Source organism: Eptesicus fuscus, chromosome 10 (assembly GCF_027574615.1).
Source record: "Eptesicus fuscus isolate TK198812 chromosome 10, DD_ASM_mEF_20220401, whole genome shotgun sequence".
Classification (NCBI taxonomy): Eukaryota; Metazoa; Chordata; class Mammalia; order Chiroptera; family Vespertilionidae; genus Eptesicus; species Eptesicus fuscus.
Window position 1 is genome coordinate 82,045,920 of NC_072482.1, and position 26,454 is coordinate 82,072,373.

General features: G+C 40.8%; 1 protein-coding gene across 1 annotated transcript in view; it reads right to left on the reverse strand.

Annotated features, from left to right (window-relative positions):
• The window catches only part of RNF217 (ring finger protein 217), a 118,036-nt gene that overhangs the window by 30,984 nt on the left and 60,598 nt on the right, over positions 1-26,454 (reverse strand). Inside the window, 1 exon segment of the mRNA XM_028150772.2 lies at positions 12,035-12,268. Within this exon segment, the coding sequence (XP_028006573.2) occupies positions 12,035-12,268 (234 nt within the window).

The following is a 26,454-nucleotide window of genomic DNA, read 5'->3' on the forward strand; positions in this document are numbered from 1 at the left end:
TGAACGCCAGATAATAAAAGAATACAAAGGGATTATCCCCCCCATGTCACTGAACTGTGAAGAAAAGATCTAGATATTACTTGGGGCCTAAATGAATGTAATTTTCAAATGTAATGAATGGAATGAGGAAGCTGTCAGAAGACTCTGCTTTTCCTCACGTAGCTGCCATTATGTCAGAAGGGTCTAAATACTTAATTCAGTTCCCTTCTCGTAGACATTATTCATAATTCTCAGTAACTGGACTCTAGCACCGTCACATAACTCTCTGGGTTTTAATCAGTCAGTCTTAGGTTATCTTTATGAAATGAACAGAAGGATGAAGGTAACGACGCTTTGAAACTGGGATTCATTCTATGAATGTTAGACATTACCATGGTTCAAGGATTTCGGGGGCCACGTGCTGAGCAATCACTTCTTTGGCTCTCTAATGAAGACCACGAGGAATGTGTGATTCTCCTAAGGTACCAGAATAATAAGGCATCTGCCAGTTGGTGTCGATACGAGGGACTCCTATCCATTTCCCATACTGAACAACCAAGTCCTACTGCGGATCCCGCTGCCAAGCCCCGCTATCAACACAGACTTGGCAGCCAACTGTGGAAGGAGTTCTGCATCAAGCTCTCAAGTAAAGATGAACCCTGCCTCTCACTGAAAACATGAAAGTGACTATTGCTTTGCTTTGCTTTGGATTGAACCATAAAAGGACTAACAGCCAACCCCAACAGCCTTGTTCTTCAGACTGCACCTCAATGCTCTAAATACTGACCTTTTGGTCTGAAGATGCCTTATTCGTTCTGGCCTTTACCCTATTCGAAAGCAGCCTTACCTAACTCACACAGAGACATCAGTGCTGCATCCTCCTCCATTCATTTACTGATACCTAGTCCTCCACACGCAGTGCCCTCTCACAGGCACAGACCCCCCACAGAGAGCCTGCCCTGAGTAACTGCAGTCACACGGGGGTCACCGTGCTCCAACCTCCCTACTCTCCCTGTGGCCAGAGGAGCAGCACCTGGGAGCTTGTTGCAAACAAAGACTTCATGTCACACCGAGACCTACTGAATCCGAGCTGCAATTTCACAAGGTCCCCAGACGATTCAAAGACACGCTGCCATTCCAGAAGCACTGCTCCGTACCATGTGACCCCGTCTCCCCGGACACAATGGATTGACAGCAAGAATGAGACCCCTAAGCCAAAAACACGTATCCAGGGGCTGGCAAGCAGCCTTGGGGGGGGGGGCTGGTATGCGCCTTGTGCAGCAGGCAGCTCACTGATGAATAGAGACTCGCCAAGCCAGACTCTATTTTTTAAAATTTCTTTTTATCGTTGCAAGTATAACAGATGTCCCATTCCCTCCTTCCTCACCCTCCACCCCTCGCCGCCTTCACCACACCATTGTCTGCGTCCGTGGGTCATGCATGTCAGTTCTTTGGTTAATCTCTTCCCCAGCCCTTTCCCGCTGAGATTCGTCAGTCTGCTCCATGCTTCTATGTCTCTGGATCTATTTAGTTCCTCAGTTGGAGGAGTGAAATGGCGATACACATACCCTTTGCCTTTGCTGTGGAGGCAAAGACGGAGGCGAGCTTAGGGACCATAGTGCAGATCAGGGGACCAGGGTCCGATTCTCCGCTAGGCCTGCCTGGGTGGCGGCGGAGACTGCTCCCCTGCCCTTCCTGCTTCCTGCGGAGCCTGGCAGTGACCTCAGTAAGTGAGGGAGCCGGAGAGAGCACATCTCTGCGTTGTGTAAGCGGGGAAAGTCCCATTAACTTTTGAATATCTAGCTGAGATCTGTCTACTGAAATCATATCCAGATCAGATGCTCCTTGTTTCAAGACGTCTTCTCTGCTCCCCTCGACAGATTCGGCGTCCGTCTTACAGCACATGTACACGGCTCATCTCCCTAGCGGCCTGCAAGCTCACGAGGGCAAAGGCTGCGTCTCATTCATCCTGTCTGTCCCGAGTTAAACAACACAGAGCTTCTGGCACATGGAAGATACTCAGTAAATCATGTAAAAAGTGAATTACTTTGCCCATAGCGAGTACTATATATTGGCTAACATTAAATGAGTCCAAGGAAAAACCAACACACCTGATTTATGACCAGTGACTGAGATGTTATCCCTACCTCTTAGGTCAGCAGGTGATGTTTACTAAATATTTTACCCACATGACATTTTGCTGAGCATCATGATTAATGTGCAAACCCTTCTACCAGAGGCAGGGCGGCAAGGGTTTCATGAAGAAAGTTATCAGAGTTAGGAATCTTAATTAACGTGTCCCAGACGCCGTAAAAGGTGAAATAACTTCATTTTACATTTTTAACTTTTGAATTCCCTTGGTTTTTCCAGAAATCTGAGGTCACAATAAGTTAAACCAACCCACTTTTCCTAAGCAAATGGTATTTTCTCTGGACAGTTCATCATGCCAAATAAAGAAATAACCCACAAAGTTAAAACAGAGTTCAAAACCGAAGAGCTCCCCAGGTAAGTTTTTCTTTGCCTAAATTCCATATATTCCTACATACATAATTATTTTAAATAAATCACAAAATCACTGCTTATCAAAGTCAGAATATTAGACAACACCCACGTGTAAATGTAGCATTACAAATACAAGCTAACTCAGTTTCCCAAGAAGAATTTGCTTCATAAGAACTTCAGGTTAAGACAAGTACTCAATAAGGAAACATATTCATCAATTCATTTGCTCATTCAGCAAATATTTATTGAGCACCTTCAAGCAGCAGGTACTGAGTGTACTGATTTTAGGCACATAAAAAAGAACGAAAATACTTGTCCTCAAGGAATGCACTGAGAGCAGACAGATATAAACCCAGAGAGGTATGTAGCCATGTAAGAACTGCAAGAAGCGATGCTTAGACAAGTGGGTACCATGGGATAGACGCTCCAGGGAAGAACGGAGGGTTAGTACGGCCTTGAAATATGAGTGGACTGTCACTGGGACAAGTGACAATGGGATAACACTTCAGCAAGCGGGCCCAGCCTGAACCCCCACTGAGGCCTGAGAGCACATGGTGCATTGGGGAAAGAGCAAGTGCTCTAGTGTAGCCCGAATAGAGCAGTCACCTCATCTGGCTGGACCCTGAGTCTTGCTGAAGTGTCCAAACACCGTGTCCAATGAGTCTCACATTAATGCACCTATTCTCTAGATGTCTCTCTCAAAATACACTGTGGTCCAAAAAACTCCTGATATGAAACATGTAAAACTTATGGCTGTCAGACTAGGGTCTGCCTAAAAATACCGATCAATGTGTAAATAATAGGCAAGTCTCGTACTTCTAAAAAGCTCTGTCACAAGTTAAGAAGTCCTGACACCTTCTAGACCACTTTATAACAAGCACCAGGCTTGGCTTACTTTTCTACCCACTACCCAGCAGGCCCCCAGAGAGAAGGGTTCTTCACTTGTCTCTTGTGCTGAGGATCCAAGGGATGATGCGATGAAGTGAAAAAAGAAACACACAGTTCCCAGTCCCACCGCAGGTCCGTGTATGGTAGTTGTAAGCCTTGATTATTACACTTATTGTAGTTTTTGTCAGAGGTGGGCTAAAAAAGCAAACGAATCCCAACGTTTGGCTTCCCTCCCTCCCCCATTTGGCTTTTGTTGTTAGATGTTCAAGCACAAGTAAAGACTATAAAACACTACGGCTAATTTATGCATCAAGAAAGCAACAGAGAACAACTTTAACGAAGCATGTCATTAGTAACTAGAGGGCAAAGTGTATCCTAATAAAATTTAGTAGTACTGCATCATAGCTGTGTGATATGCATTTTTTTCAAGGGTAACATATATAACACACCCATTCATTTAAGCTGACTTCGTTAAGCTGGGCCAGACGACATCATCCTTCTCTCCTTACAAATCTACGCTAGCAACAATCAAAAAACAACGCTTGTTTTCTATCGGATCCTGACATCATGATGCATTAATGCCAAGAAAAAACAGTATGTGTCACAAACTAAACTGATCTTGCAGGGCTGATGCACAATCTAATGCTCAGTTCGTAAACACTGTCAACTTAAAGGGCTGGTGTCAGAGAAAAACCGAAGAGCAAAGCAGCATGCTAACTAGGCTGTCATGGGAAAGCTTTAAACATTTTTATACAGAAAAATAATCTCAAGTCATCTTCACAAGAAGGAAGCTTAAGCACTATTCATTCTTTCATCTATCTAATTATACATGCAAGTTATTTATTAGAAACTAGAGGCCTAGTGCATGAAATTTGTGCACGGGGAGGGGGTGTCCCTCAGCCCAGCCTGCACCCTCTCCAATCTGGGACCCCTTGAGGGATGTCCGCCTGCCCGTTTAGGCCCGATCCCGGAGGATCGGGCCTAAATGGGTAGTCAGACACCCCTCTCACAATCCAGAACTGCTGGCTCCCAACTGCTCGCCTGCCTGCCTTCCTGATTGCCCCTAACTGCTTCTGCCTGCCAGCCTGATCACCCCCTAACCACTCCCCTGCCAGCCTGATTGATGTCTAACTGCTCCCCTGCCAGCCTGTTTGCCCCTAATTGCCCTTCCTTGCAGGCCTGGTCACCCCTAACTGCCCTCCCCTGCAGGCCTGGTCACCCCTAAATGCCCTCCCCTGCAGGCCTGGTCCTCCCCAACTGCCCTCCCCTGCAGGCCTGGTATCCCCCCCCCCCCGCAACTGCTCTCCCTTGCAGGCCTGGGTCCCCCCCAACTGCCCTTCCCTGCAGGCCCGGTCGCCCCCAACTTCCCTCCTCTGCCGGCCTGGTCATCCCTAACAGCCCTCCCCTGCAGGCCAGATCACCCCCAACTGCCATCCCTTGCAGGCCTGGTCCCTCCCAACTGCCCTCCCCTGCCATCTTGTGGTGGCCATCTTGTGGTGGCCATCTTGTGTCTACATGGGGGCAGCCATCTTTGACCACATGGGGGCAGCCATCGTGTGTTGGAGTGACAGTCAATTTGCATATTACTCTTTTATTAGATAGGATACAATTAAAGAGGTGCAGCTGGGATTTGAAAAAAACAAAGGATTGACAGGCCCCCCAGAAGCAGAAATCGTGGGCAGCTGTGGCCACTCCTAGGGCTAAAGAACCAAGTGAGTAAAGAAGTTTCTGGAGCCCAGTGAGAATAAGAAACATGGGTGAGAGAATACCTATGGGGAACTTACAGTCATACAGCTACTACGAGAGCTGTGCACTGACTTAGGAAGGGAGGGAAGAAGCAATGCATCCACTATTCTCTCTTTTCATACTATCTTTTGCCAATGACAACCCTCGGCCGAACACAAATAGAAATCGAGATGGTAAGGAGCCTGGAGAAGCAGTCCAGAGAGGCACTTTCTAGAGTACATGACAGGTCAGGGATGGTTCAACAACAGACACAGGAAGACGATTACCCAAATTCCAGCAGTTCACTTAAGCATTATTTAAATTACGCCAATTAGGAATAACAAACCCCTTCATTTGACTATATCCTTAAAGACCTTAGAACAGCTCTTATACCACTTGAGGAAATAATGTATTTGTGAGGTTTTATAAAATGTAATTTCTAAACAACTCCGAGACCATGTGGATTCCAGCAACAGAGAGGAATCGACAGGACTACTCCAGCCATGAAGACAGAAGAGAAGCAGTCCAGAGACGGAAGACGCTGATGTGGCCTTCCCATACTAGCAGTTAGCAGCTGTGCATCACTGCAGGTTGCCCAGGACCAAACCAGAGAGAGTCGGACCTGCATTACCACCATTTGTCCACCATCTAGAACTGTAATGTCAGTGCTGACATGTACACATAAGGAACTGTTGGACATTGAAATTGGGTCTCAAAAGAACTGTTGGCCCAGAAAGAAACTCACTAACTCACTACAGACTGATTCATTTGCCTGTCACCATAGCCATTATTGCTTGTCTCATTTTCGGTTCTTATAAGTGTATTTCTAATAGCACATGATCTCACTCATCTAGGGGAAATAATGAACAACATAGACTGATGAACAAGAACAGACCCAGAAACAAGGAGGCATGGATCAGACTGTCGGGCCTCAAAGGGAGGGTAGGGAAGGGTGGGGGTAAAGGGGAGAGATCAACCAAAGGACTTGTGTGCAAGCATATGAGCCTAACCAGCGGTTAAGGACAACGTGGGGGGGGGGGGCATGTGTGGGGAGGGGTATGGGATGGGAATGGGGGGATGAGGACAAATATGTGACACCTTAATCAATAAAGAAATTTTTTAAAAAAGTGATTTCTACCCAGAAGGTTTATAATTACGAGAAAAAGGAATGCTAAACATATAATGTAGGAACACAGGGCAAGTTTTCCCATGACATGTTATTGTGTGTTTTTTTCTTTTACCTTACGATTAGTACAAACACTAATTTGTGAGTTATCGAGGTTTTGCTTTACCTTTGTGGGAAGAACAGTGGGGATTACTATTAGTTTTGCTTCAAGGAAACCATTAAGAGAATTACCTCTAACACGTTCCCTATGCTGATTCACGGTATATCTGCCCTTCAGTGCACTCCAAATCAATGTGAAAATGGGGATCGTTTCTTCGTCTACACTTGGAAATAAGAAGGAAACCTAGAACTGCTCCTACCTCAGTAAAATAACGACATTTAATAATTTTCAATGATTTTCATCTTCCATGAAAAACTACAACTTGCACTACTTCCCCAAACATACTTTTTTTTCATTTCTGTGAATTCAGTGACCATCCCCCCTCCTAAATATTAATGCTTTCCATTAGATCACTACTGAGCATAAGATCCATGTTTCCTGAAAATCTCTTTGATGCCCCAAAGGGTCTTCAAACTTAACATTATCAACACATCATAAATGGAATTAGTTTTCCACCCACTAAAACCACTCATCTTCCTCAAGAGAGAGTCCGTTTCATGCCTCCTTTACTCCCACCATCCATCAGTCACCCAATCTTTTATTCCACCTCTATTCTTTCTGACTCCTCTATCCCCTTCCCAATAACCCAGGGTTGCTCATTCTGCTGTCCTTGCCAAAAAATGAGAACAAGCGTAATAATCTCTAGCGTGTGTTGAGAACACTTAGGATATGTCAGAGATGGTGCTAAGCACTTAACATGCGTGACATCATTTAGTCCTTACTAAACTCTTATGACAGGTACTATTACCACCCCAACTGCCACTAAAAGATGTACAGACTGTACTCAAGGTTATAGAGATGGTATGAGGCAGGGTGAGAGTTTATTTTTTATTTTATTATTAAAATGTATTTTTATTTATTTCAGAGAGGAAGGGAGAGGGAGAAAGAAACATCAATGAGGAGAGAATCACTGATCAGCTGCCTCCTACACACCCCCTACTGGGGATCATGCCCTTGACCAGAATCGAACCTGGGACCCTTCAGTCCGCAGGCTGATGCTCTATCCACTGAGTCAAACCAGCTAGGGCCAGGGTGAGAGTTTAAATCGAGTTTGAAATTACTGCTCTTCCTACCTTTCCCTGCTTGGCACATTCAAAATTTCAAGGCTTAGTTTAATGTGTCTAGTCTTTAATGAAGCCTTCCCAATCTCTTCTATCCTTTCTTTTCCTACACTCTCATCCACATTCATTATAATACACATTCTTACTTATACATTGGCCCATTTATTAGTTCTTTTCACAAATATATTTTGAGAGCATACTCTACCTGACACAGTGCCTGATACAGGTTGTCAGCAGTAAGCAAGCCTGGACCTGGCCTCCTGGAGACCAGGGGGAAGGAGAGACTTTAAGTAAATAACCACACAAATACACCATGAAGTCCCAGATGATAATTGCTATGGGGAACAACTTCAGGTGCTGGTGACGTGTCTGTCTCCGGGCATCGCCTGAGTGCCAGGAAAGCCGCAACCTCAACCTTTTTATTTCCCCATCACTAACTTGTTCCCTGTACTGATACCCAGTTGGAGTTGAGGTAATAAATTATAGGAACTGTTTAGGTTTGAAATTAGATTTCTAATTGGAAACAATAAAATCAAACTTGCAGAAATGGAATGGTAAAACTTTTTGGTCTCATAACAAAGATTTAAAGGGGCAAGACCACAAATATTATGAATGAAAAAGGCTGTCTCAATGTAAATCTTTCAATTCAGGAATGCATTTGTTATATTTGATATAGTATGAGTTTGACAGAGTTCAGAATATAATGAAAACCTTTTTTTATTCAAACGTTTGTCAGAAGGGAGATGCTGAGTGAAGGCCTGGAAGCATAAACTGGCACATGAGAGAGTTCTTGTTACTGCTTGTCGATATATTCTGTTTACACCTTTTTCATCTACTGAGTACAAAAAAATTAACCAGTGGTACTTATAACGCCCCCCCCAAAACTATTCAAATGAAATCCCCAAATATGATACTTGAGATCTCAAATTTCATGTGAGATACAATCAAAGGTTATTTCTTGCTATAAAATAACTGTGGTAGTTTCAAGCAATTTTTAACATTCTGTGCTAAATGCTTCTGAATTGACAGCTGACGCCATAATAAATACTCAAAGAGTGACATTTTGAATTGAGATATTGTAACTCAATGACACAGAAAGAATAATATTGAAATACACATTACAAAGGTTTTATCAATAAATACAAAACCTGCTGTAGGCTGTAAACAACAATAGAAAAAGATTTTAAATTGCTCAGACATGTCACACAGTGGTAGCAACCTTTTTTATTTATTTGTTGCCTTATGACTCAATTTATTGCATCCAAATACTTGAATTTACTGCTTTTAAAGTTATGATAAACTTGGAAGTGGGTTCTATTTTTTTGGGAAATGCAATTTTAAAAAATTCAGCAAACCTAAAAATTATTCCCTGGTTCACCACAAAGAAGGAACATCCTGGTCTCAGTTGGTTTGCTGGAGTATCCATGTCCCTACTCATCACATCCAGACAGGTATAAGCATGTAAATCAGGCAGTTAATGTTAATGTGAGACCTTGGAGTTCAATGGTTTGATGATGAAAACGCTACATTAATATTACACTAAACAATCAAATCATTTCTTCAGGAATTGTTTGAATGAGTCCTAGAACTTTGTGTAATATAAAACAGAGGGTTATTTACATTTTCTGTTATAGATCTTCTATAAAAGTAAAAAGGAGTAATAGCCATAATCATCCTCCAATTCTCTGTTGCTTTATTTTTCTTGAAAGTTGCTTACTAGTTTAATTTTACATTGAGATTTTCATCTCTCACCCATTTCCATAGATTTTAACTGCTTCATAGTCAGTAACATTTGTGTGTGTGTTTTTAAGTATATATTTTTACTGATTTCAGAGAGGAAGGGAGAGGGAGAGAGAGATAGAAACATCAATGTTGAAAATCATTGATTAGTGCCTCCTGCATGCCTCACACTGGGGATTGAGTGCACAACCCAGGTATGTGCCCTGACCGGAAATTGAACCGATAGGTCCACACTCAACCACTAAGCCACACCAGCTGGGCAGTAACATTTATTTTGTATTGAATTCCCCCTCCATAAATTTCCTTCTTTGCTCACCTAAAGTAAAAACCCAAGTTTATTAGATTTAAGACTTTGATCCATTTGCCCCCTGCTTCTCTTCTTACCTACAACTGCACTGACAGACACTGGAAGAAGCCTGATACTGGGAAATGTTACCAGAGTGCCCTTGGTTCATTCAGAATTATACAAACATAGGATCCTATCATTTTAATATTTTCCATATGAAATACATCTGCATTGTGATAAATTATGTCATCATAAGATAATTTGGTGATTTGGGATGAAATGAAATCTGTAACATTTTACTATTGCTATAATTGCATATTAAATTATATCGCCTTTTACCCACTTCATAAGAGCAATATATTTTTAAATTGTGTCCACTTTGATTCAATTATCCTATAAAAGGGTAATATGCAAATAGGCCAAACAGCAGAATGACCGGTGGCTATGAGGCACACTGACCACCAGGGGACAAACACTCAATGCAAGAGCTGCTCCCTGGTGGTCAGTGCACTCCCAGAGGGGGAGCGCTGCTCAGCCAGAAGCCGGGCTGATGGCTGGCGAGTGCAGCGGCAGTGATGGGAGCCTCTCCCGCCTCTGCAGCAGCACTAAGGATGTCCGACTGCTGGCCCGTGGGGAGTGGGCCTAAGCCGTCAGTTGGACATCCCCTGAAGCCTCCCGGACTGCAAAAGGGTGCAGGTGGGGCTGAGGGACTCCCCTCCAACCCCCCCAAGTGCACGAATATCATGCACCAGGCCTCTAGTGTATACATATTTTAATTGATACAAATTCTAAAATAGTATAGTCTGAGTTTATATATATTTGTAAATATATAAATTATAAATATATAAGTTATATAAATGCATATTATATAATATGTATAATAAGAAGTCCTTGTAACAGAAGTAATTTCTGACGGCATCAATAACATGGAATTAGAACAAAAATAACCTAAGACTATACAGTCAAATAAAAGTAATCTATTGCTAAGTCAACATTCAAAATCACTGTGAGGGTATTACTTAAGTTATAAAATTTTGTAACCCCAAATACACTCTTTAGAGAAGAAAAAAGTGAAAGATTTTTTTCTTCCTTACAGTTATACCTTAAAGAGACAAACCTGCACAAAATTAGAAAATAAAAAAAAATTAACTAGGAGGGTCTAGCAGTTTCAAAAACCAATGGGCCTTTAAGAGGCTTTCACTAACCTAATCTAGCTCATCACTATAACGGTGTGGAGGAAACTACTAGCTAAGAAGCCATGGTCCCCTCAAAGCTACAGAATGAAAAAATGCAGCAACTATTTCTTCCAAGCCACGGAACATGGGTGAAAACTTACCTTCAATGGAGATGACTTCAAACAGCCTTTGAGACCACTTCATCCTGCCATTCTGCTGTAATGACAAGGATGGAAACTACTGCCGCAGCCTCATCACTTTTCCACTTCCTTTACCGCAAAGTTCCCAGTGCTGCTGCACCTTAGCGTTCCCTAGTGAGGCTCAAAAATTTGCCAGACAACTCTTCTGGGGTGGGCCTGGGCCCTGGTGTCTAAAAGCGCTCCAGGTGATTCCAGGGTGCAGTCAAGGCCTGTGAACTATTGACTCGCTCCCAGAGTTGCTGCCTTAGGTTTCCCTGCCTTCAGTCTGCCCTCCTGTGACATCCTCTATTAACACTGCCAGAATGATCTTTCTGTAAGGCCTACAGAATTCAAGTCAAACTCCTGAGCTCAGTGTCAAAGACTCCACAGGATCTGCTCTTAAACACCTGACCAGCTGCCTCCCCACCTCTCTCTCCACCAGCTCTTGTTTTCCACACGTCAGCCTCAACCTCTGGGCCTGAGCACTGACTCATCTCTTGCTCGGAAATGCTCTCCGCTGTTTATCTGTTTATCTGCCTGGAGAGTGTCTTCTCTGTGAAGCCTCTCCTGACATCCTAACCCCCAGCCTCCCATCATGTTCTCAAAGCACAGGTGCACGGGTTTCACGTTTGTCTGTCTGGTTTTGCTGTTTGACTAGTCACATTGAAGTGTTATTTTAGAGCGCATGTCTCTCACCATCATTAGGCATTGTTTTGGAGCAAGGAGTATGTCTCATTTGCCTCTGTATCCCCCAAACTTAGCACACTGCCTAGCGTATACTGACATTTTGTATTTGCTGAATAAATGAATGAACAGCATTTTATACTATTTTCAATTATTACCAACAGAGCCAGACGGGATTCATATTGGGTCTATGAACAACTCAAGCTTATAGTAAATTTAAAAAGTCTTAATATTTATTTAATATTTAGTAATAGTAAGGACCATTTCTTTAAAGATTAGCCTTCCAATTACGCTTCTAGATGAATGAGAAACGTGGTTAAAGTCAAAGAAAAACCTTAATTAAGTCCTCAAGAGTGCTCTCTGATTATCAGCCTCCCCAGACCACACATTTGCAGAATCAGAGCCAATAGATACTCACCTTGGAGTACGGTTAGGGAAGGAAGCCCACTTAATGCCCACCACAAGTTGGCCTTACTTTGGCTGCTCCCATCATGTGACATTAACCCACAACTCTGGTGAACATGCTTACTTTGTATTTGCTTTCTGATCTGGAAGGGGTGGGAATATGTCCTTTTTTCTTGAAGGTTGTAAAGTGCTTGCATTGAGGGCATGGCTTGGTGCTGGCATCAATACGGCCAAGTTCCAAGAAGTATTTATATTTTATGGAGTCTTCATGCGTTAGGTTATAGACAACCGTTGTTTCCTCCAGGAATTCAAAGCATTCTGTGATAGGGCATTTGATTTCTACTTGGCCAAGCTGTACCTGCATGAAAGAGCAGACGGGAGAGAAAACAAAGCCACTGGTTATTGCATCTCTCTTCTTTTTCTTCACGTAGTATTTTTTAATTAACTGTTATTTTTCATGATTCCTAACATGGTAAATGCTAAGCACGTTGATACCTATATTGAGCAGTACCAAAATAACTAATCACTCTATGTTTCCAAAATGATTTATATTGTGTTTAAGCATTCTCTCTCATTATAGTATTTGTGAATGTCAAAGGACCTAAACCACAGGCTCGCCAAAGTAGCAAATTATCATCCCCCTCTCTGGAAACCCCAGGGTGAGACAGCCACTAAAGGAACAGCTGGGATGACAAGGTATTTCAGATATTTCAACCTTACTCCAGAACACCTCAGCACTAAACTTCAGGCACATGCAACCATTTTAAAAGAGATTATGAATATATATCTATATGTGTAATTTAAAAACTACCTGCTGAAAGTGTAAACGACTACATACTTTTATGCTACTATTGTACAAAACAGGATCCACAGAGGTTTTTCAAATATTTGCCCCAAATGATTTTTTTTCTACTTTTTATGAGTCTGCCTACAGTTGCGATCAGATTTTATTGCATCGTTAAAAGAGTTATGATGTTATTATATCCCACATGATGTTTTATCACAAATCATTTTCATGTATAGCTCAAGACAGAAGCCCTCTGAAGATTTTTAAATAGACACTATGTGTGCTATTATAAGAAACTGGCTTAATGAGATGGACAAGACATTTTAAAAATTAATGTTTCCTCTTTCACATTCTGTCGACATTTGTCCAGCCCGTGTCTGAGCCAGGTGCCGGGTTGGGCACTGGAGCTTTGCAAGTGTCTATCAGTCAAGAGGCAGTCGTGACACAAAGTGGTGAATATGGCTAACAGGGAGGATACAGGGGAGGCTTGGTAACCTCACACGCAGAAGGCTCAGATGAGTCTTCTTGGAAGAAGTGAGGTTTCAAGTGAGATCTTAAGATGAGCAGGACTTTGTCAGACAAAATAAAAGATGTTTCCACAGACAGAAGACACAGCAGGGGCAAAGGCCTGGCGGGAAAGAGCACAGAGCACACTGCAGGAGGGACACCCATCTTTCCCAACGCCCAGGGGATCCAGTATGCCCTCCGGTACACGCGCCCTAACTTAAAGATGCAGCCTTAGCGGCCCTGGGCGATGAGCAGGAAGACTGAAGGACAATGGGTAGTTCAGAAGGATGAGGCTGTACAGACAGATCAGGGCACCAGGGCAGAGCCGCAGAGCATGAAGCCATCAGAGAAGTCTGGACGTTTTCCTATGAGAGTGGAAAACTGGCTTTAGCGTGTAAAAGATGACTTCTTTTCACTCCTCACAGGGGCTCACTTGGGCCATCTCAGTGACTCTTATTTACTGGGAAGGAACATACTTTAGGGGGTAACAGCCGGAATTTTTTTTTTTTTTGCCCCAGGTCAATGTTTTAATCTGTCCTCCCTCAACTATAAATTTATTTGTTCTAACTATATAAATGATAACAATGGAAGTAGCAATTTCACAGCCACCCAGGAACAGTCAGATCCTATAGGAATGGAATATCCTTTAGGGACCAGAATGCAAGGCAGCTTATGGGAGCGGGTTATCGCGTTACTCCTCCGGCAGCGGTGTCTGTTACTACACCACATTAGGATACCTGCCATCTAACATCCAACCAAATACCGTTTCTTCTAAAGTGTTTCTCAAATCTGCCTGCAAATCTACTCCATCTCCATGGGACACATCATTTCCTTATGCTTTCACACTGTCTGCATTTTGCCTTTTCCATACCTTCTTTCTGAAAGCTCCCAAATCCCTACCCCACTACATTGAGTCAAATGATCTCATATTTTATTAAACAGAAGCACTATGATCATTTTCCCTCATATTTCCACTGCTAACTGCCCCCATCTATTTTTTTTTTTTTGTCTTTCTTCCTTTTACGGTATAGGGCCCGAATCTACTTCCAGGACAACGGCATGAGTCACTTGAAGTATTTGTTGAAAATTCAAGTTTACTGGCCCACAAAGCACCTACAAAATTTTAATCATTGCTGATAAGCTAGTCACTGGCAATTTGGAACAATTACTCATACAAGCCTTTGAATTACTCATACCTCTTCATATGAGCAATATCCATCTTTTCATAATAAAAGGCTACTCATGGCCTATATCTCTTGGTCTCTACAAGTCTATCTTTTTTTCAGAATAATTTCCTGAAAAAAATCACTAGCAAACAAGTCATCATGATTAAGCAAAGTACATTTATTTATTTACTCAACAAGATAACATATTTCATCAATTCAAGCATGCATTTTTTTTTCAACATTTTAATATCTCAGAAGTCAAGATTATCTTACAATCAATAGTCTTTAAACTATGGCATTATGCCATAGTTTAATTTGCAGTGTTTTTATTTTCTTGGTGGCTCAGAATACAATTCTGCAACCTACAATTGATCACGTCTTAGATTTCAATGAAATGTGGTTTTCATGGGTTAGGCAGTATGATGGCCTCTGGAGAGATGGAGAGACAGGACTTCTATTGGAGGCAATGTATGATACACAAGTGACTAAACCAGGCAGACTGTAATCAGTTATGACAGATACCACCAGAGAAGGTATGGCATCTGAGGAGGTGCCAGCTTAAACTGAGAACTAAAGGGCCTGTCATGCAGAGAACTTGGGGGAAGGGGCTGCAGGCAAAGGAAACAAGGACAATGGCCCCAGGGCAGAAGGTGCCCAATGAGCCTGTGTCCAGAGAACAGAACTGGGTGACTGGAACGCATCCGAAATGAACCAGAGCACACAGGCCTTGTTGGCTGTGGTAAGAAGTGTGAATTGTATTCTACGTTCAATATGAATCATTGACTGGTTTTATGATGAGTGATATACCTCAAGTTACATTAAAAAATCAGTCAGACTCTTCCTGTAGAATGAACTGTAGAAGAACAAAAGTGGAAACTGGGAGAATGGTAGGACTCTGGATTGCACCTGTTCTTACCACCAGTGGCATCTAACTGTGGCCGTTGTCCAGGCAGGAGATGATAGAAGATGGAACTAGGTAGCCAGAGGTAGGCAGGGGTTCTATATGGAAGCGAACCAAATGGGGTTCGGTGATGAACCAGATATGGAGCATAAAGTAAAGGAAGAAATCAAGGATGATTCCAGATTTTTGCTTGAAATAATCTGATTGGTACGTGCTACTTACTGAGTTTTTAATAAAATATAGTTTATGTGGATATGTGATATTTGTTGGAAGTGATTCACTGCAAATTTATTACAGTAACAAGAAAAAGATCACTAATTCATCCAAAAAACATATCGAGCTCCTACAATATCACACATAAAAGATATAAAGTAGTTTGAGTCATGAATCTTGCCTTAATGTAATATGAGGATATAGTGATTAAATTTGTGTTGACAGCCTCTTCTAGCAACTTGGGATTTGATGGTACTAATTCATTTAATATTTTACCCAATGTTTGAAATTCTTTTATTAGGGATAATCATAAACATATGCAAAAGTTGGCAGATTGGTATTATGAGACCGTAAGGACTCCTTCTTCAGCTTCAACAATAATCAACTCTTGTTTTTTTCTGTGCGCTGACACAGATGGCCCTCTCATATTATTTTGAAGCAAAAACCAGAAATTATGTCATTTCATTCATAAATATTGTAGTATTTATGAAAGAAAACAATTCTTTTAAAAAACATTACCAGGATATCAAATATCTCTCCAAAAGACAATAATTCTTCAAAATCAATTTAACAGTTTAAATAATGTGTCATCAAAATTGTGTATAGGATTTTATGTACTTAATATACTTAAAAACAAGGTATTTTTAATTTGTTATTTTCAATGCTGATACTACTGTTCATATCACTGGAAAATACACTTTCTAATTCTTCTGAACAAAATATGCCCAATCTTGTAAGACAAAATTTACTTAACTCTAAAACAATCTCCAAGGGTGCTAGTACTAGTAAGAGATACTCTTTTCCAATTAGTGCTCAAACTGCATGGATAATTTGCCACCCGGGAGGACTCAAAAGTAATTTAGTGACACAGGTGAAGGAGAACTCCGAAAGAATGGCAGATTAATTAATTAAATCATCCAGGGAAAAGAAGAGAGGAAGCATAAACCTTAGACTTTGAAGCTCAATTTATCTAATGTATGGTTTATGATTTTGGCCTTGGTTTTGAGTGTTGGTCATGATAATTTACAAGGTGCCTTGGCCTTTTCTTCACTTAATACCAGGGGATTTCATATTTCCATTTTTCCTTAAAAATGGAACATGTCAGGCCCAGCGGGCATGGCTCAATGGTTGAGCATCGACCTATGAAAGGTCACAGTTCAATTCCCTGTCAGGGCACATGCCTGGGGATGTGGACTCGATCCCCAGTGTGGGGCATGCAAGAGGCAGCCGATCAGTGATTCTCTCTCATCATTGATGTTTCTACCTCTCTCTCCCTCTCCCTTCCTCTCTGAAATCAATAAAAATGTGTGTTTGTTTTTTAAATGGAATATGTCAAGGTGGCAGGGAGAAGAGACCACCACAACAAAAGCATTAACAATAATAATGAAATGTATGCCATACCCCCTACATGCCAAGCACTGTTTTAAGCACTTTCTGTGCATTAATGATTTTGTGGAGCACAATAGAGTCAGATGCATTTTCAGGTTCATGGGTTTTCCCGTAAGTTTATCATCAGTGATTATAGGATGTGGCTGCTTTATTGATAAATGGGATTTTCTGTTTACAGAGCACTGTGCTAGGCACCTTTAATTATTAAAAATAATGAAAAACATCAAACCAAATATCCCAGAAACTCCCTCTGCCCCGTGCAAGATAAATATATAGAAAATCACACTTAGGCCCTTAAGTAAAAGTTCCAAAAGCCAAACAAAAGAAAGTTTCTTAAAGCAACAGAGAAAAAAGATATTCCCACATAGAAAACTTTGGTCCCAGGTGCCTTGTGGGTCAATTTCACTGGGAATTTAAGTATGAAACACCAATATTACACAATAACTATTGGAGAACAGGGAAAAGGCTGGGGGAGGATCACTGCTCAAGTTGTTTTATGAGGCCAGCATAATCGTGATACCAAAACCTGATAAGGATGTTGCAAGGAAGGAAAATTACTGACCTGTCTCTGCATAAACATAGATACAAAAATCCCAAACACAGTATTAGCAAACCAAACTGAACAATACATGCAAAAGATAACATATCAAGATCAAAAGGTTTATTCCAAGAACGTAAGGCTGGTCTAATATTAAAAAATCTATTGATGTAACTCACACATTAATAAAGGAGAAAAATCATATGATTATCTCAACAGAAAAAAGTATTAAATAAATTCAGCATTCATTCATGTTAAAATCTTAGCAAACTAGGAAGAGACGGAAACTTCCTTCATCTGACAGAGTATCTGTAAGAACATCTACAGGAAACATCATATTCAATGATGAAGTCCTGAGGGCTTTCTTCTTGAGACTGGACATGGGGCAAATACGCACTCCTTTCATTACTTAACACTGACTAGGGCTCACAGCCAATGCAAGAAAAGCAAAAGCAAAATGAACATAAAACAACTAGAAATGAAAATATGTAATTCCCCATTTCTTGCATATTGCAAGATTGTATACATAGAAAATCCAAAATAATCTACAAATAAACTATTAGAATTAATAAGTGAATTTAGCTAACTTGCTAAATAGGTTAGTATTCAAAAGTCAAATGTATCCGAAACCGGTTTGGCTCAGTGGATAGAGCGTCGCCCTGCGGACTCAAGGGTCCCAGGTTCGATTCCGGTCAAGGGCATGTACCTTGGTTGAGGGCACATCCCCAGTGGGGGGTGTGTAGGAGGCAGCTGATCGGTGTTTCTCTCTCATCGATGTTTCTGACTCTCTATCCCTCTCTCTTCTTCTCTGTAAAAAATCAATAAAATATATTAAAAAAAAAAGTCAAATGTATATCTATATGCTAGTCACAAGCAATTTGATAATAATATAGAAACACACTCTTGAAACCTGTATAATCTTGTTACCCAGTCACCCCAATACATTTAATAAAAAGATGGAATAATTGAAACAAATGAATATTCATAGGAAAAATATCATTAGAGCAATATTAAAAATATCAAGTATGAATAAATCTAATACAAGTTGTATAATACCTCTACACAGAAATATTTGAAATATTTTTGAGAAAATAAAAAGAAGCAAATAAATGGAGGGATATATCAGGTTCTTGAATTGAAAGGTTCAATATAGTAAAAATGTAAATTCAGTCTATATTGACCTACAGAGATTCAAGGCCATTTCAATAAAATATCCAGTTCTCTCTCTCTCTCTCTCTCTCTCTCTCTCTCTCTCTCTCTCTCTCTCTCTGTCTCTGACGGGAAGGTGGCTTCTAAATTGCAAGCTGATTCTAAAAACGTATGGACAGTCATGATACTCTTGATCTAGAAAAAGAAAGTAGTAAGACTTGTTCTACCAGATATAAGATGAAGCAAAAAGTTTTAGTAATTACAAGAGTGTGACGCTGACCCAAGGATAGATAAGGTCGTATAACAGAACAACAGAGCAGAAAAGAGTGCAGAACCTTACCATTTACCTCTGGACACTAGATGTACTGACACAATAGAGCAGTGGGGAGGATTGTTTCCCCCAATAAGTTATTCTGGGTCACTTTCCCTTGGCCTCCAAAATATGCTTAGATATCCTAAAAATGTCAAAAGCAAAAGCCGTTGGTGGTTTAGTTATGGAAAACTATTCTGTCCTTCCACAAATCCTAATAAATTCTCTAGCTAGCGGTCGCCAACTGGTGGTCTGTGAGGTCCGAAAGGTTGGCGACTGCTGCAAACGACTCTGAAAAGTGAAACAAGAAAGCGACACTTTGCAAATATAGATGATTTTGAGGTTTACGAATAGGCAGATTAGTGCCTTTGACTCAAGTGTGGACACATTTAAGGTAAAAGATTCAGGGAAATTATTGCAAAGTTGCCATGTTGGCCAAGAAGAGTAATATAGCAGCTCCCTAAATTTGTTCCGGTACACAGGCATTTTTCATTCTCTCTTGGGTCTTACAGGATGTGTTTACCCACGCTTCTTGGTCAAAGGATCTTCAAATATGAAGACAGTTATTGTGTCCCTCCACTCTCTTCTCCCGGGAAGACACCCTCACATCTTAGTTCCTCACATCTGGTTGGAAGTCCTTCCCTCTTCCTGGCTTTGTTGGTTGGTAACAAAGTGGGTCACCCAGAAACCAAAGCCATGATGCTAGTCTGGTCTGGCCACCGAGGAAACAGGATTATCCTCAACCACAGTAAAAACGGAAAGAAAGGAAAATGCAAAGAAAAAAGCTCCCAGGAATTTTAAGTTACCAATGTGAACCCAAGAAGTGGAACACCTGAATGGGCCAATCACAGTAGAAGACATTAGGGTATGTTGTCTTTCAGGAAAGCATCTATTCTCTGGGTTGTCACCTGTTGCAATGGAATAGTCTCTTATCTTCTCCCTCTTTCTCTCTGTTGTTTTATCTCTTTTCTCTGCTTTTACTTTCTTTTATCCTCAAATAAGGACCCTAAAAGAATTAATCTTTTATTTCTTAAAATAACTAGCTTGGGGGCTTGCTTATATTGCGGTTTTGTGTTTTTTGTTTTTTTGGTCTTCCTTTTTTAAAAAAAAAAATTACGTTCAATGTTGTTCTCTTCTGGCTTTTATTTGTTTTATTTTGTTATTCTTTTCCTAGTTTCTTAAGATGATTCCTTAGTCCCTTTGGTTTTCTGCTTTTACTCCTTATGAATACAGTTTTTGCTATGCTCTAAATTTGGGGCATAAAATGTTTCGTTTTCACTTCTTAGTGTTTCTATGCAGTTCTTTTTGGTGGCTTTTTCTAATATTCATATTTAACTTTACTTGATTATGAATAGAGAAAGTGGACTGTAAAAATCTTAATTTTAAGAATATTAAAATTATATTTCTAGCCTGTTAAATAACCTTTTAAAAATGTTTCTTGGGCATTAAAAATGTCTACTCTCATCAAAAGATGTAAGATTTTATGTAGATGTCTACTAAATCATAACTTTGAGGTTTCAAGTAAATTCTTCTATGAGCTCATTATTTAGCTATTCGACCCGATCCTTAAAGAGGAGTATTAAAATTGCTTACTATAGTTATTTCAAAGTGTCTTTGCACTTTTAGTTCGTGCATTCTTGGTTTATACATTTAACTGCAATGTTGTTGGTACAAACAGGCTTATGACAGATCAGTCTTTTCCCTACTGATGTTTTTACACTTAAATTCTCCCTCTACCTCATCAGAAATGAATACTGCCACTCCCCCCCCCCTTTTTATTGGCATTTTCCTCCTGTGACTTTGCTCCCGTCTTCTCAACACAACTTCTTGTTACTAGTAAATCACTTTGCTGTAAATGATTCTATGGATTAGTTTCAATTCAATACCCAAGTATTTATTTAGTGCCTACCATGGGCAAGGCAATCGACTAACTACTTGGGGGAATTTAAAGATGAATAAATTGCTACCCTCAAGTAATTTCAGGTTTATCAATGGAGACAGACACGGGCATAAATAACCATAGTTCCCGCAAAGAAGCACAAAGGAGAACTTGGCTTGGGCTGTCCATGAAAAAAAGGTAGTATTTTAATTCAACCATGAAGAATAAAAAGGACTATAATGAATAGATTTGGTTATGTCTTATTTCTTAAAGAATGTGAAAAATAATACAAAAGACACATCTGATGATTTTAGATAAGAAAACATAATCAACATTGTATTTATATAAGTATGTAAAAGTATATGTGAAAAAACATGAACTTAGAGGGAAGAAGGACTGGCTAAAAATTGATTTTTTTCAGGTTATAAATTATAATTTTCTTATTTAGAGTTCTAATGTTTTTTGTTAAAATTTTGATCATACAGTAATTTTTAAAATTTTGCCTAAGTAGTTTCTGAACTATAATAGATGATGGATCCAGAATTATTAGCAAAATCAGTAACTAAAACTTAGGATTGGTCTTGAAAATAAGATAGGACACTGAGAATTTGGGTAAAGGTTTCTACCTATCAAAGCTAAAGTCTGAACATTATTTAAGTTTGTTTCTGAATACTCTAGGTAGTCTCAGTTATGTCATACTAATGAATTCTGGGCTTTGTCCCAAGCCTCTGCAGTGCGCAGTGGAGAAAGCAGTCATGTCCTAAGTAAACCAAACGCTGCGGGAATCCGTCCCACACGGCGCTGCCGTCCGCTCGGCAATGTTCTTTTATGAAGGTGATGTCAAATATTTGTGCGTTTTAAAAAAATCCCAAACCTTTCTTCTGGAAAACTATTTTAACAAACAGAACAACAAAATAACTTGTAAACTTGAAGTAATCCAAGTTCGACATATGTTCTATATTTTTACTCAAAACATTTTAAATGTTTTTCACCCCTCACAGGTTTTGGTGTTTCAGTACTGGCAAGCATCAATGGTTTCCTAAACATCAACCAAGTTAGCATAGTTCTTTAACGTAGAAAGAGCAATTTCAACAGCATCTTTCATGCCAAAACAAAGTATCTTTGTGCACCATCCACCCAGTTCTAGGAATAGTCTGTTCATTACCTGGAGTTTGTAGATTCCATAAAGAGAAAAATAATTCCCTCCTTCCTGGCGACTAGTTATTATTTCCAGATATAAAATTCTGTTTAGTGTAGAGTGACCGAATTTTCCTGAATATCTATCTCTCAAGAACAAAGCTCAAGTGCATTTGATTCTAAAAAAGAGAAAAAACATTGTCTTCTCCCTTGATGTTTGGATTGTATACTTCCAAAGTAGAGAGAAATCTTATCCTAGGAGTATAGCAATGTCTTTTTAAAATGTGAGTGGGATAGAGAGGTGTCCAAAAAAACAACTTGCATGGTCAATGAAGATACTATAAACTTTTACTGAAAAGTTCTGTGATGAGGTTGAGAAAGAACTGAAATAGTCACAACGTTAAATGTCTTGATTTGCTACAAATACATTTCAGAAAATCCTACTCTGCTTCAAAAATAATGCTAACTGTACTGTTAGTACATCGTTGTACTTTTGTATTTGCTTTCATCGTTTTTATCCAGCCAGGGAGATGGATTTGGGCAGTTACGTCATTCACACACCAGCCCCGCCCTTGGTTTCCTGGGAGTCACCCAGGAAAGCAATGCAATTCCTGAGGAGGTTAGGGACTGGATATGGAAACTTGCCTACTAAAAGATGGACTTGATAAACCTCTAAATTCTCTATTTTTTTCAGAGAAAGGTTTTTAATGTTTATTTTAGTTTTATCCTTTCCAAAGAGGAATGCACAGTGCCCTTTGGCATTCTTTCTGCCACAGAAAAGTCTAGTATTTATGACATGTTCCTGCTCTACAGTAAAGGTTTAAATTGTAAACTTTCCAGAAACGTCTGGTATTGTCAGATGAACTGAATAATAATGATAGCAGCAGCTATTATTACTAAACTAGAGGCCCAGTGCACGAATTCGTGCATAGGTGGGGTTCGGCCGGCCCGGCCCCAATCGGGGCCGGGCCTGTCAGGAAGAGGAGACAGCAGGAGGTTGGCTGGCCTGCCTGCCACAATCGGGGCAGATCAAGGCCGGGTTGGCTGGGGGAGGGGCCGTGGGAGGTTGGCCAGCCAGCCCCACCACTGATTAGTGTGTGTGGCGGCGATTGGGGCAGAGCAGGCTGGGGGGAGAGGCTTCAGACTGATCAGGGTGGGGCAGGCAATCAGGGGCGGGGCTGGCCTGGGGGAAGGGCCATAATGGGATTGGCCGGCTGCCCCGCCTCCGTTAGGGGTGGGAGAGGCCGATCAGGGGTGGGGCCTGCCAGGGGGAGGGGCCTCGGGAGGTTGGCTGGCCAGCCGGCCCCACCCCTGATCAGGCTGGTCTGCTGGCCACAGTGGGCATCATAGCGACAGGTCATTTCAATTGTACTGCCTTCTGGTCACTGGCTTTTTATATATACTAGGTGTACCAGTTAATAATGTGGATTTTTTTCAATAGATGGAGTTACACATATGTTGATATATATGCAATTTGACATGTATGTTATTTTGTTGTATTGACAACAAGCTTCAAAACTTCATATGTCAAATTTGCTGAAGGTGCTAACATCATAGATATTTTTACGCTTAAAAACGTCGAATTTCATGCCAAAAAAAGGGCATTGGTGGGAAGTTTTAATTCATTACTTTATTTTGAACAAAAAGTTATCGTATACTTCGGGAAGCTTATGGTGAACATACTGCATCTCAAGATACTTGTGAACACTGGTTTAAACGCTTTAAAAGTGATGATTTCGACATGAAAGACAAAGAACATCCAAGTCAACTGAAAAAGTTTGAAGACCAACAATTACAAGCAATATTGGATGAAGATGCGTGTCAAACTCAAAAACAACTTGCAGAAAGGTTAAACATTGCTCAGCAAACAATATCTGATCATTTACAAGCAATGGGAAAGATTTTTAAGGTAGGAAAATGGGTACCACATCAACTGAACAAAAGACAAATGGAAAACCGAAAGTCATCAGTAAAATGTTGCTTCAATGGCACAAAAGAAAGTCTTTTTTGCATTGAATTGTGACTGGTGATGAAGAGTGGATTTATTCGGAGAACCCCAAATGCCCAAAATCATGGGTTGATTCAGGTCAACCATCAACATCGACTGCAAGGCCAAATCGCTTCAGAAAGAAGACAATGCTCTGTGTTTGGTGGGATCAGGAAGGTGTGGTATATTATGAGCTTCTAAAACCAGGTGAAACCGTTAATGCTGATTGCTTCCGACAACAAATAATCAATTTGAACCATGCTTTGATTGTGAAACAGAATGTTCCAGAAGACACAGCAAAGTAATTTTGCTTCATGATGATGCACCATCACACACTTCAAAACCAGTTAAAGATACATTAAAAGATCTTGCCTAGGAAGTATTAACCCATCCACCGTATTCACCAGACCTTGCTCCTTCAGATTATCACTTGTTCAGATCGATGGCACACGCACTTTCTGAGCAGCACTTCAAAACGTACGAAGAAGTGGAAAATTGGGTCTCTGAATGGTTTGCCTCAAAACAAGAAAAGTTCTATTGGGATGGTATCCACAAATTACCTGAAAGATGGGGAAATGTGTAGCTAGCAATGGACAATACTTTGAATAAAGCACTTTTGATGTTTCTCTTGAAATTATCATGTTTTCTTTGATTACAAAATCCTGGTACTTCTTTTCTGGGTTCCCTGTGGTCATTTCCTTCATTGCAGGCTATATCCTGAGACATACAATGGTTTGCCTCTGGAGTATGCTGTTCCTTCTATCTGAAAGAAAAAAGACTGGCATGCAGGGAAAGAAGCACTTATGGCTCTGTCTGTTGGTCAGTCCATTCTTCCAGTCCAACTCCTTCAAAGTGTCCTAGGCTGCTCCAATTAGAGGGCATTCATTCATTTTTGTGTTTTTTGTTTTTAATGCAGCAGTTGCCAAAACTGTTGTGGGCTGACCAAAATTCCACTGATCCCTACTATATAGAATGGAACTATATAAATGCTGTCTAGTTTTTGAATATTGTCATCATTTTTGAGGGAGAATAGAAACATATTTTTCGACAGGCCCACTGAGCTCATAAACCCACAGGGTGCACTTGGGAGCCACTTTGAACCCCCGCTGGGTGCGATCTTGGACAAACAGGGACGCACTCCCCCAGCAGTAGAAATTCTGAATTCACTCATCCTGGATACCTGCCCACAGACACCTAGATTGAGTGGCTTCAGTGCCAGGGCTCTTCAGAGTGTGTCAGTACACCCTGTGGGCAAATGCACCGCGGGTGCCCCTGTGAGTCGCCACTGGGGATGCATGTATCCAACCACGGAGGCAGCAGCAAAAGCTGAGTCTGCCCACCCCACAGCTACAGAACTCTGGACACCACAGTCACGCCTTTTCAAAGTGCAAGCCTCCTGAGCCCCACCACCCTGACAGACGGCTCCTGGGTACCACTGTGAGTCCCCACTGGGCACGCGCAATTTCAACCAAGGGCGCAAGACAGCAAAAACTGGGACACCCCCCCTCTATAGCTGCTGACTTCTAGACACCACAGTTGCACCTTTCCAGCTCACAGGCCTAAATCAAGAGAACCCAAATAGCTCAAGTAGGGAGCTACGCTAGAGTACCAAGCCCAGGAGACCTGAGAGACCACATCAGTAGCACCATCCCCAAAAGAACCTAGGTAGCAAAGCAATCGGATCTACAATTAAAACGTTACAGCAAAACATGGGAAGACAAAAAAGCAATCCCAAGAAAAAGAGGAATCACCAGAAAGGGAGTTAAATGAAATTGAAGCAAGTAACATGTCAGAGAAAGAATTCAGAGTAATGGTTACAAGGATGCTCAAACAGCTGGATGACAAATACACACAACTCAATGACAAATGCATACAACTCAATGAGAATTATAAGGAGCTGTATGAGAATGTCACCAACAGGAAAAGGAACCAAGAGGAAATAAAGAATGACATAGCTGCAATAAAGAACACAATGGAAGGTTAAACAGTAGACTAGAAGAGGCTGAGGACCGCATCAGTGAATTAGAAGACAAGGTAGGAAAAAACACACAAACACAGCAGCAACTGGAAAGAAAATTTAAAAAGCAAGATGAGAGCCTAAGGGAGCTTTGGGACAACACAAAATGAAACACCATTCACATAATAGGGACACCAGAAGGAGAGGAAGAGAAGCAAGGAATAGGAAACCTGTTTGAAGAAAAAATGACAGAAAACTTCCCTGATATTGGCAAGAAAAAATCTACACAAGTCCAAGAAACACACTGAGTCCCAAACAAGATGAACCCCAAAAGACCAACACCAAGACACATCATAATTAAACTGGCAAACACCAACGACAAAATAAGAATTTTAAAGGCTGCCAGAGAGAGACAGAAAGTTACCTACAAGGGATCTCCTATTAGAATATTAACAAATTTCTCAACAGAAACACACCAGGCCAGAAGGGAATGGAATGAAATATTCAAAGCGATGCAAAGCAAGGGACTGAATCCAAGAATACTATACCCAGCAGGCTAGCATTAAAAATTGAAGGTGGAATTAGGAACTTCACAGATAAAAAAGGGCTAAGAGAGTTTATTAC